The 12,591-nt window shown below is 40.9% G+C and overlaps 1 protein-coding gene across 1 annotated transcript in view; it reads left to right on the forward strand.

The window, feature by feature from the left end:
• Nucleotides 1–2,307, forward strand: part of HGD (homogentisate 1,2-dioxygenase) — a 40,361-nt gene extending 38,054 nt beyond the window's left edge. The window contains exon 14 of the mRNA XM_019729646.3: nt 1,947–2,307. Coding sequence (XP_019585205.1) covers nt 1,947–2,096 — 150 coding nt within the window. The 3' untranslated portion in view covers nt 2,097–2,307. The remainder of the gene's footprint in view (nt 1–1,946) is intronic.
• The last annotated feature ends 10,284 nt before the right edge of the window (nt 2,308–12,591 follow it).

The following is a 12,591-nucleotide window of genomic DNA, read 5'->3' on the forward strand; positions in this document are numbered from 1 at the left end:
CCTACATCGCCCCTTGCAAGGGCCTCTGCAGAGTTTCTGCAGACCCCTACATCTCTATGAGACATGGTTTAAGCATCTCACCTAAGCTATTGCTTCCAAAGGCTCCTGGAGGGTCACCAGAATTGCCATTCAATAATGTTTGGTTTCCAAATTGGCCTGGGATAGTCAGTGTTACCAGGGAGCTGTGTTCTGCATCAGCCAGGCACAAAACAGGGCTGTCTTCATGAGATGCAAGACTTTGGGTAACGTCTAGGGCCTGGAGCATTAGTGAGAACGAGCCCTCCTACATGGGGATTCGAGGGGCAGGACACCCTGTGTAGCCTGGGAGCCCACACAACCTGATGAGAGGGTTCAGCACCTTACCTAGACCTAACTTTGGGTCTCCCTCACTACCGTGTTTCCCCGAAAGTAAGTCCTAGCTGGACAATCAGCTCTAATGCATCATTTGGAGCAAAAAATAATATAAGACCCGCCATTATATATTATATTACATATTATATTATTATATTATATTGTATTGTATTATATTATATTATATTATATTATATTATATTATATTATATTATATTATATTATATTATATTATATTATATTATATTAAAGACCCGGTCTTATATTATAGTGAAATAAACCGGGTCTTATACTAATTTTTGCTCCAAAAGACGTATTAGAGCTGATTGTCCGGTTAGGTCTTATTTTCGGGGAAACACAGTATTTCCCATCATATAATTTGGATGCAGTCCCCTCTATATACCTTATCCTTATTCCAGTTTGGAATAAATGAATTTTATACAATACTGCATTTATAGCTCAACGGGGAGGGGGTTTTGTTGCTTTAGTGAGACCGCAAGCCTCCTAAGAAGCAGTCAGTAAAGAGACAACAACAATAATAGCCATGATAACAGCTTATATCTGAATAGTGCTTTGTAATGCGCAAGGCACTTCCACATGATCTCATCTGGTCCGCACGTCAAGCCTGTCATGGGAAATCAGTCAGGGATCATCATCTCCCTTGTTTTAAGCAAAAGAAGTTAATGTATATTAGACACCAAAACGTTAATGTGGCTTCTCTGGATTGTAGCACAAAATAATTTTTATTTTCCTTTTGTTCATCTGTATTTAAAAAATTTCCAGCAGTGTGAGCACATAAGAATTATGGGTTTAAAAAAAAAAAGAATTATGGGGTTTCCTTTGGTTTTGTTTTCTTTTTAAAAGCCACATTGGGTAGAAAACTCAGCAAGCAGTGAAGCTGGAATGTCCGATACACAGAGTACTTGCATATTCTTTCTGTTGCAGACAAAAACCTGATCGCAGTGGGACGTTCACCCTTCACACCCTTCTGGATTAGAGATTCTCATAGGGCTACAGCCATTCCTGCCTCCTGATTCCCTCCTTCTCCTCCTCACTCTTTCTTTTCCTCCTTTTCTTTTTCCCAACCCATCTCTTGGTCAGCGTCCTGAAAAAGATAGGCTCAGATCCCAACTATTGCCACTTCTTGCTACCATCACTTTAGACAAGTCATTTCTGAGCCCAGCTCTGAGCCTCAGTTCCACCTCTGCAAAGTGGGGAGTGTGCCTCCCTCAGAAAGACACAGCCACAGTAATTAATGGTCCTTGAGAAGATGAATGTTACTAGAACTCTCCCACCTCTCCTTGGATCTAGCAAACTTAACTCCATAATGCTACAACGTGAGGCTTGTGTGCCCAATTTCATTTTACAGAGTGAATCTTAAGGCTCTGAGAAGTTAAGGGTCTTACACAAAGTATCACCCACTTACAAGTGGTAGGGCCGGAGCCAGACCCAAGGCCTGAGCCTGCTCGCCTCACCATGCTAACACACAGGACTTATTATTCAAAGATTCTGCCTACCTACATCGTCTCTCTTGACATCTAATCAAACGTGTTTTGTTATCTACCTCACCTCTACTTTCTCTTCATTTCCTACAGGCATTTATGTTTGAGTCTTCTTTAAGTATGGCCGTCACCAAGTGGGGGCTCAAGACCTCCAATTCTTTGGATGAGAACTACTACAAGTGCTGGGAGCCTCTCAAGAGCCACTTCACCCCCAATTCCAGGAACCCAGCAGGACCTAATTGAGACCGGAGAATTGCTGCCATCGTTGGGAATGGATATGTGCAGTTTCCTTTAGAATCTTGTGACTTCTGGCAGTATTGGGGGAGGGGGATAGTTAAAATGAGAACTTACTTTTTTATAGTCAAGTGACTCAGACAATTGTAGGAATTTATTTGAGAAGTTTTATGACTGTCAGATTAATGGCTCAATAAATATTTGCTGGTGTTGTGTGAAAGTGGCAATTGGTCATAATCAGCACTTGATGGAGCAGACCTGTAGTGGCCAGGACTGGGGGGCCATGAGGTTGGACCAAGACCAGGATCCCTTCGGATGTGCTTAACCGGAGTGCCTTTATTCTAGAAACACAAGCCCAGGGCAACTGCCACAGACCACAAGATCTAGCCCCAAGGAAGGACAGGCCAGTGTAAGCACCATGAGCTGAGGTTAAAGGCAAGGGCAAGGCCCCCCATTCAGTTCAGGCACAGGGAAGCAAAGGGGGTCAGCAGAGCTCCAAACAGCTAGTGTCCAGGTTAAATAGATGGGCAGCCAGGCCACCAGGCTACCTAACCTTGGTAGTCACGTAGCAGCCAACACGGTGATAATGGACAAGAAGTCCAGCCACTGAGAGTGAGCGTCGTGCACGAAGGGTACCCACTGCCCTGACTTTCACAGTGAAAGCCCCACATCCCAGGAAATCCCTCAGTCCTGGCCCAAGCAGGGCAGTTAGTCACCCTACTATTCACTCATTTATCAGTCCATTTGGTCACTTTGCATTGAATCTTCACTATGTGCCAGCCACAGAGTGAGATGTTGGGGATGAATGATTGAAAAGGACCAAGTCGTCTCTTCCTTTAGTGAGCTCACCGTCTGGGGAGGTCAGGGCCAAAGAAGAGCAAGGGCTTCTGTGCTTGGACACAACAAAACTCTGGGGACGTCCTCCCCAGAATACTGGGCTGCCCAGGACTTTGGGGTGAGTTGATTAGGTTCTCCTGGAGTGAGAAGATAGGCACATCAGAATAGAACGGAATGGGAAGTGGTATTTGTCACTGCTTTAGTTCTGTAGTTTTAGCACATTTTCCCGACTTTGTTGCCATAGTAGCAATTTTGATAGGCTGCTACCAGATTTTTATTTAACAATATGTAGTGAGAGTCAGCCGCGTGTCAGGGCCTAGGGAGTCAGGTTGCCAGATAAAATACAAGATACCCAGTTAAATTTAAATTTCAGATAAAGCCTAAATAATGAAACATATCCTTTGGACACACATATACTAAAAATTATTCAGGGTTTATCTGAAACTCAAATTTGACTGGGAAGCCTGTATTTGTATTTGCTAAATCTGGCAATCCTCTGAGGGATAGGTTGGTCAAGGAGATAGACATGGTCCTTGCCTTTACGGAGGTTACATTCTAGAAGAGGAGGCAGACAAAGCAGACAAACAAAATAATTACAAACTGTGAAACGTGCCAAGGAGTAAGCAAATAGGCACTGAGTTGAGATGACCAGGTGTTATGGGGAGATCTTTCTTGAGAGAGAAAAGTCTTCCATGCACATGTGACATTTAGTCAGACATAAAGGATGGGAAGGAACAAGTCATTGGAGGAGAAGGGGTGGGTTGGGGAGGAGGAGCATTTCAAGAAAAAGCTTTGTGGCTTCCAGGAACCAAAAGAAAAGTGGATGTGGGGAGCCTAGGAGGAGTCATTGCAATAGTCCAGGCAAAAGACAACGTTGTCCCAGACTGATGAAGTGGCAGCATAGACAGAAATGGATAAATTCCCAAACATTTTGGGGTAGACTTGAAAGAACTTACTAGTGGACTGGATGTAAGGGGTGAGGGAAAGGGGAGCTGAGGACAGGCTGGGGTGACCGTGGGGTTTCTGACAGTGGTATTTCATGGTCTCAGACAATAAGATGAAGGTGTCTTTGAGGGGTATAGAGGCTGGTGTGCCTTCTTAATGTTCCTTACCATAAAGAAGTCTTTATTGAAAACTAAACATCGTTAACTAGTAAAGAGGTTAATACCTTTTTAAATAAATTTTAAAATTGACCACTGTAGCAGAAGTTGCCAGTGGCCCCCTAGGTCCCTCAGCAATCACCATCTAGTGCCAGCTAAATGCTTTCACTTGCTAGCACCCCACTGGCAACTCTGCCTGAGGCCCAAACCAGAACCTGGCAAAAGTGTGGAGGATTGAACAGCCCTGGACATAGCCCTCAGCCAATGACAAATGCAAATCAGTAGATAAAAACGCCAGCTGTCTCACCCCTACCTCTGGGGCTTGTGCTTAGCCCTGACTCTCTGTGACCTCCAGAGGATGAGCTACAAGTGGCCCCAGTGGTAATTCTGATGATGCACCCACTATTAGCTCCCTTCCCCCTTGTTTCTTTACTCTCTTAATGGTGCTACCTGGGCTCTTCTCCCAAATGACCCCTACTAAGACAACCACTAAAGTATTTTATTCCCGGACCCTAGCCTTTCCATAATGAGCTTATCCTAACCATAATTTTATTTGTGTACTCAGAATCTTACCCATTTTTGTTCATTCTATCATCAGTTCTGAAGGCTAAAGCAACATTCTGGGTTTACACAGCCATTTAGCGTCCAAGCCCTTGTACTTGATCATCTTGCTGCTGGCAGGAACTCGTCAGCTGGAGACACTATTTCACCCAGGCCAGACTGTTCACGCTAATTAAAAAAAGATTTAGTTTCCTTCTTTCTTGCTTCAGATCTGCTAGAAAGATCTGTATCATTTCCTTAATTCTCTATTTTTGAAGATACAGCAGGTCCTTGAATATCATCATTTTGTTCAATATTGTTTCATTAGAACATTGATGAGATGTCATAGGAACTCAAGTCTTGTTTATATCAATTAGCCTATGGTAAAATTAGTTTTGTTATATGTCATTTTGCTTCAAGTCACAGAACCTATTGACAACATTAAGTGAGGACTTACTGTACTTTCCTCTCAGGCTCCCCAAGAAATATACCATCTCTTTACTTAGAAAACCTTTTTAAAAATAGGCAACTTGATTTGGTTTCCTCCAATGACAGGAGGGTTTCTGCCAAGTGCCCTTGGCATCTTTATATATTTTCCTGTTAGGTAGGGTGCAACAGAAGCCACTCTTGTTTTTTTTTCTTTTTGAGAGACTTCTCTCACAGCTCAGGTTACTAGTGATGGCTAAAGACCAACAGTTCTCAACAGGGGTGGTTTTGCAAACTCCCCCCAAGACATCTGGCAAAGTCTAGAGACATTTTTGGTGGCCACCACTGGGGAAGGTACTACTGGCATCTAGGAGGTAAAGGCTAGGGATGCAGGTAAACATTCTACAAGGCACAGGACCATCTCACACAACAAAGAATTATCCAGTACTGAATGTCAATTCTGCCAAACTTGAGAAACCCTGCTCTAGATACAGCGGTTCTCAACTTCAGCTGTACACTGGATCTCCTGGCAGCTTCTAAAACTCCTAGTGCCCAGGGTATACATCAGATCAACTGAATTAGAAACAGTGGGAATGGAACTCCAATGAGAATTTTTTGAAAACTCCTCCAGTGATCCCAATGCACAAGCAACGCCGAGGACCAGTGTTTTAGAACTATCTTAAAATAACTATTCAAAACACCCTGTTTCCAATCTCAGATCCTGACCCAAATCAGGGTTTCCTAGGTCTACAGGAAAGAGGTGGAAAAAAATCCCTAAAGCACCCAACATTCTGGTAAACATTGAATGGGATGGGATGTGGCCTGCAGTGAGGGATTACCCAAGAGGCAAAGTAGGCTACCAGGCCATGGTGCGGAGGGTCACTGCCTCCCACCAGAAAGCATCAGCTCTGTAAAGGTGCCCACGTGGGGCACAGGGAGCATGGGGAGGAAGACAGGGAAGTTAGGAAACGTAAGGCCTGATGCAAACTGTCTAGGAGTTACAAGTTAATGTGTAGTTTCTGTATTGTGATTTTCCAGAGTGATGATAGAGTTATCACTTGTAGGTTTAAAGGAAATTTTGTCCTCCTGGAAAGATATTTTACTACTAAAATGAAAATAAAAATTAAAAAAGCTTGAAAGCTGACATTTAAATTTCTTATATTTAGTGATTAGCTAGCCATCAAGTTGATATAATCAACTTTATATAATTGCATCACAAATCTGAGGTATGTCTAAAATTTATCCTTTTGTGAGGCAGTGTAGTTAAGAGCACAGGTGCTAGAGCCACACTACCTGAGTTCAAATGCAGCCTCTATCCCTTCTTAGCTATGTGACCCTGAGCAAGTTACTTAACTTCTCTGAGCCTGTTTTCTCAGCTATAAAATGTGGATAATGATAATGCCTAACTCATAGTGGTAGTGTGAATATAAAATGAGTTAATATATGTAAATAGCTTAGAATAGAACCTTTCACATAAATAAGCACTGAAAAACAAGTAAGTATTATGCAGGGGGTTGGTGTTTTTTTTTTTGGGGGGGTGTGTATTTTGATCTTGATATGTTTGTTTTTTAAACATAATTATTAGATACTTATTGATATAACAGCCATTATACATGAATGTAATTTTGGGGGAAGAATAGTAATTAAGGAATCCAGGCTCTGGAATCCAGATTGTACTTTCCTAGCTGAATGAGTTTGAGCAAGTAACCTCTCAAAGTTTCACTTTCCTCACTTGGTAGAAGGAAATAATTTATTTCACATAGATTTGGGGGAGGGGGGTTAAATGAGACCAGGCATTGAAGACACCCACACTGCTTTTGGCACACAGTGAACATCAGACATATTAGCTCTGATTCTTGTTGTTGTTTGTTGTTGCTATTGTCACTCAGTGAACACTCATTAGTTCCTGCCTTGGGGACTATGGTGCTACCTGCTGCAGGAAACACTAGAGTAAGTAAGCCAAAGTCCTTGTCCCTAAATAAAATAGTGTTTCACTGAAGATTCTAGATGTACCATTTTGATGCAATAGTCACAGAAGCCCAAAGTGTGGGAAATGTAGAAGTACTACCTCCTTTTTGTCATCTTTTAGGTCTTAAAACAGGGAAACCATATGGAAGTTCAATTTAAGATCTCAGCAATGCATATTTATAGCTCAATTAAAGTGAAAATTAAGACAGAATCTAAAATGGTTTTGATATACAAGTACAATAAGTCCTCAACTTTGTCAATAGGTTCTTGGAAACTGTGACTTGAAACAAAAAGACATCTAACAAAACCATTTTTACCATAGGTTAATTGATATAAACAAGTTTATATCATATGCCAACTCCTATGGCATATTTCTGGTCACAAAAATATTACCAAACTTCTAAATAAAGACCCAAACTCTTCTAATATTAAACATTGAAATAAATGTGAACTATACATACATTGAAGAAAGATTAATAAAAATAAGTATTATCATTATTTTCCAACCCACTTATTCCAGTTCAGGGTCTTGGGTGGTTGGGGTCTATCCAGGCAGCTCGGGGGCAAGGCAGGACCAAACCCTGGACAGAACCCTTCCATTGCAGGGTGCAGATAAAGGGATTTCCATAATTATCTTGAAAAAAAATCGGGGTCTATCAAAAGAAAAAGAAGGGAAAGTGGGTGTTGGTGTGCAACAGCTAGCACCCATCATGTCTACCTTCTGATGGAAATTCGGCAAGAATATGGGAGGTGCTGGGTTTGAAGCTAATATCTTCACTCTCACGACGCCAAAAAGAGACAAATCTGCTAATATTTGCTTTACACAGAAAGTGCTCCAAACGTCTGCCTGATTTCTCTCCAAATCCATCTCTACTAAAACAACTTTTCGAGTCTTCTGTTTGTATGAGGGAAGGAGGTTGGCTGGCAATTATCTCAATTGTCCCAACAGTCTCATTTCTAATCACAAACAGGTGACATGGGCAATCAGAACAGTAGTTCTTCATCACAACCTAAATTTCTAATCCTAAAATTGGCAGGGTTTCTTTAAAAATTAGGCAAGTCATTTCTCCTGTCCTAACCTTTCCTGTAGAATTAGTCTGTGAGTCTGGCAGATCTTCAAAGATCCTTCCAGCTCTACCATTCTATATACCCGTGACTGTGCTAGAAAACCTACAAGTGCAAATGGGAGTCCCTGTTCCCCAAAGTATTATCTCTTAAACCCTCCAGGCTGGATTAGGTGGCCTTCCTCAGCACTGGACGCCCCACTGTATCAATCTTTATCCCTTTCAAAGAATGGTTAAAGATAGGCCCTTTGGAATCAGGTTGCCTAGATTTAAGTTCTAACTCAGCCCTTATTAGCTAGAGGACTGGTGCAAATTATTTAACTTCTCTAAATCTCATCTGTATAATGAGGATCTTTGAGATATGTTGGGAGGTGTGTAAAGCTCTCACTTTAGCTTGGACCACAAGTAAAAGTTTAATAAGTGTTGGCTGCTATCATTTTTTTCTTCATTGTGAGATCCTCCAAGAAGGAGTTGTACCTTTTTCATATTAGTATCCTCAGTGCTTACTAAATGACTGGCGCTCAATAAGTGTTTGATTAATACAGAGGCGACCTGATGGCCAGTGTCCTATTAGAATTCTGTAGGACACAGGCTCCTCCACCCCAGTGGCTCCAGGAAACCAATTATCCCCAGCACCTGCAGACCAACAGCAGCTCATTCTCCTTGCAACCTGCAATGATACCTCCTCCCAAATGCCCTGATGGAACCAAATCACTTCTATGTCACCCCTTCTGCAGAGATGATTTTGGTGGAAAAGCTGCCTATCCAGCTTCTAATAGATGGCTTCAGGGTAATTGACCACCCCCATCTCCATCTACCCTCACCCAAGTCACTCCACATAAAATAATACCGTGTTTCCCTGAAAATAAGATCTAGCCAGACAATCAGCTCTAACACGTCTTTTGGAGCAAAAATTTATATAAGACCCGGTCTTATTTTACTATAATATAAGAGCGAGTCTTATATAAGATAATATAAGACCGGGTCTTATATTAATTTTTGCTCTAAAAGACGCATTAGAGCTGATTGTCCAGCTAGGTCTTATTTTTGGGGAAACAGGATAATACACTTCGATTCTGTATGTATAAAGTATGAATAAAAACCCTCTTTAGAAAACTTTGTTTTTAATTGCTATGAAACACATAATGTAACTAGGAAAAATAAGTGCTTCATTGTGCACCTGTAGTATCAAGAGAAGTCTCCTACCGCCTTCTCCTCCTACCCACGACAATTTCATATCAGATTGCAGCTCTTGAGTCCCTGCTGTATTGATTTCTGGAGCAGCCTCAGTCAGTTGCCTCCTTCCCCCACCCCCAAGATTATTTATTATTAAATAAAAGATGAATGATTTAAACGCAATTGGTGATAGAAGTAAAAAATTGACTCAGAACTGCTAAGGTAGTACCCCTTGTTATTATAGGGACCATGAACTTGAACTCTAGTGCCAGGTTTGCTCCAGAAATCTCAGCTATTTCACCAGCCAGCCATCTTCAGCAACATTCAGAGGTCAGATGTCAGACTTTGAATTTGAGTTTAATCCTATAAACCCGGTGATGAGATCGATAGACACTGCACTTTCTCGGGATAATGTAGGGCCTCCAGGTGAATGATACGCTCAGTGTCTCACCATAGTGGGCGTCAGCAGAAGGAGGAGTCTATCTCAGTTAGAGAAATGGCGGTAAACAAGGCAGCCAGAAGTCAAACTATTGGAAGTATCACAATCATAGGTACAAATCGGTCCTCTAATAGAGCACGACAAAATTCTATTTGTTCACACAAAATTATAAAGTGGCAGTGCAAGCTTTTCAGAATCTTTGACAGTATTTAGAGCATTATATTTTTACTAACTTTAAAACACTATCCATATTTTTAATCATGCATATTTGATCAAGACGATTCTTGTAAAGATCTCTGATCTTCAAATTAATTGAATAAATTTGATTATCCTGAAGAATGTAGAGATAATCAACACTCTGTATCTCCCCCAAAGTTATAAGAAGACTATGTCAGGTGCCACCAGGAATGAGGAAAAATAAAAAAGAAAATAAATCAGGACTGAACCTAATGGGATTTCGATCAGAGCATGAATGTAATCTTTTTTTTTCTCCATGAAGGATCCATAATAAAGGGTAAAAGACGTAGTATTTAAACAAACTGGCCTGTTAGAGATGCAATATTGTTCCAGAGAGGGGAAGGGATATCATGCAAGGATGAGGAGTTATTAAGATTGGCTTCACATGCATGTGCATAAAGGGGAACTAATCGAGATAATATATTTAGAGTTTCATAAAGCTTTTGACAGTTCACATCCAAATGAGTCATCCTGGGATTGGCAGGGGCTGTGTCAAAAGTTGAAAATCATTTCTGGCCTCAAGTCTTATACAGCCTGATTACTGGTCACCCTCCAGGCTCTCTTGCCCCATTATCCTCCCAGGTCCAGAATGACCTTCCAGGAACGTAAACCCCATCAGGTTACTCTCGATACTTTTAGTGGCTCCCATTGCCATCAGGATGAAGTCTCAATTTCTTAACTGGGATAAGGGTCTTATGATCCGGTTCCTGATTACTTTCCTCAGCATACACTTGTCATGTTTTGGGGTTGCTCAGCATTTGAACTTCTTTCTTATGTTTGGGAATTCCTTACCTGCCTCACACTTTAGAGCAGAACATACTGCATGCTTGCATTTTCAGCCTCCTGGGCAGCTAAAACTCAGGCACATGACCTCAGCTTAGCAAATTATATACCTCTGGTCTCAAGAAGCAAGTAATGGGAAGATATAGAGATTCTGAGGAACTCTTTCCAGTGGCTGTGGTTGTAATAAGCTTGAGTTCTTGGGCCAAAAGAGGCAGTGGTACCAATGGGGTATCCTATGCCCAATGCCCAGAGCTAGTGGCATCAGTCAGACACATAGCAGCATCTAGTGCTCAGACAAGGTGGTCATTGCTGTTCTCACCAGACCTTTTGGATGTGATACAGGGCATTGTTTGTGATGATTTTTAAAAATCTTTTAAAATTAACTAAACTCTTAACAACACATTGCTCAATAATTCTCAATGTTGAAAAGTATTTTAAAAAGTATGACTATAACTCACCGGATACTGCCTTCTTTCAAAGTATAGCCATCAAAGATACACTGTAAATGTTTTTCCTATTACTAAGATATACTAGAATAATTCCCGATGAAAGAAGATTGGTATGATCAAGGACTAACATCTTTAATTTATTTTGTTTATGCCTTAAAATCATTAAGAAAAAGACATTAATATGTAATCGTCAGAAAAGTTGGCAGTGGATTTGAGCAAGCAAATAACAAAATACAAATAAATGGACAAAAATATATGAAAAAAGTTAGACCTCTAATAATGAAATACAAAAAAGTTTCCATCAATTAGGTTTGAAAAATAAGAATAATAAACACTGAGATCTTAATGTGTGCATCTGTTCTAAATACTTTATAAGTGAATTCATTAAGCAATGAGTTTAATAACAATGTAAGCATTATTAGTATATCAATTTTAAAGATAAGGGAACTGAGACAGAATTTAAATACTTTCCATCTCACTTAACCAGTAAGTGATGGAGCAGGCATACAAAGGAAAGGAGATCAGTGGATGGGACTGAAAGTTCCAACCCTCTAACCACAAGGCTGGTTCTCCTGGCAACCAGCCCCCTTCCTTCGGTAGAGTCCTAAGTCACTTCATTAACATAATGAAAGACACCTTCATCTATCTCATCACTCAGGAAATCCCAAGGTTGTGAAGCTCTGTGCCAGAAACAGGGATAAAAACCAAATATATGTTTCTTATTATAAATCACAATATCACAGGATTTCACTTTAATCTGAAGCTATAACTATCTCCTGGTGATTTTGTACCTAGGAAGCAGTAGACCGAAAAAAAAATCCATATTGGCAGCACTAAATGACCTTGATTACAAGGAGCTAGAGTTACTGTTACACAATGAGTGCAGGAAGGGATACGCCTGGAACCCAGGGGGCTCAGTGGTGTGTCTTGGTGCTTCCATGCGCAGTGATAACTAGAAACAGGCAATTGCTGTAACAAAGTCCCGATGACGCTAGAGTCACTATAATTTTGGACTTTGGAAATGAAAGTCCTGGTTACTCCATCAGGCAAGCAATCCAGACATGCTAAAGTGAGGAGAAGAAAAGGGAAATCTAGAAAGCATGGTGGTGGGAAACGATGAATATCAGTTATAGCCTCAGACTAATTGCAACAGTGTGAAGTGTAGCTTATTCCACTAACCATCTTGTACTGAAATTGCACCTAGTCACCACCCTGAACGACATGCTACAGATTGAACTTAACGTATGCATAGATCTAAACAGCACATGGAGTGGATAAGGAAATTCTACACCTCTTGTGCCTGCCTCTCTTTCTCTTGGCTCATCTTTTTTTTTTTTTTTTTTTTTTTTTAAATCCAGTTGCTGCTGCTCAGACAATATTTCACTTCAGCTGTACAGCACATCACTTAACTTTATGTCATAAGTTTCCTTTCTCCTCCATGTGAGATGCCTGTAAGAATCCAGTCAGCCATTCTAAAGTATGCCC

Source organism: Rhinolophus sinicus, chromosome 17, assembly GCF_057876585.1.
Source record: "Rhinolophus sinicus isolate RSI-liver-muscle chromosome 17, RSI-T2T, whole genome shotgun sequence".
Taxonomy (NCBI): domain Eukaryota; kingdom Metazoa; phylum Chordata; class Mammalia; order Chiroptera; family Rhinolophidae; genus Rhinolophus; species Rhinolophus sinicus.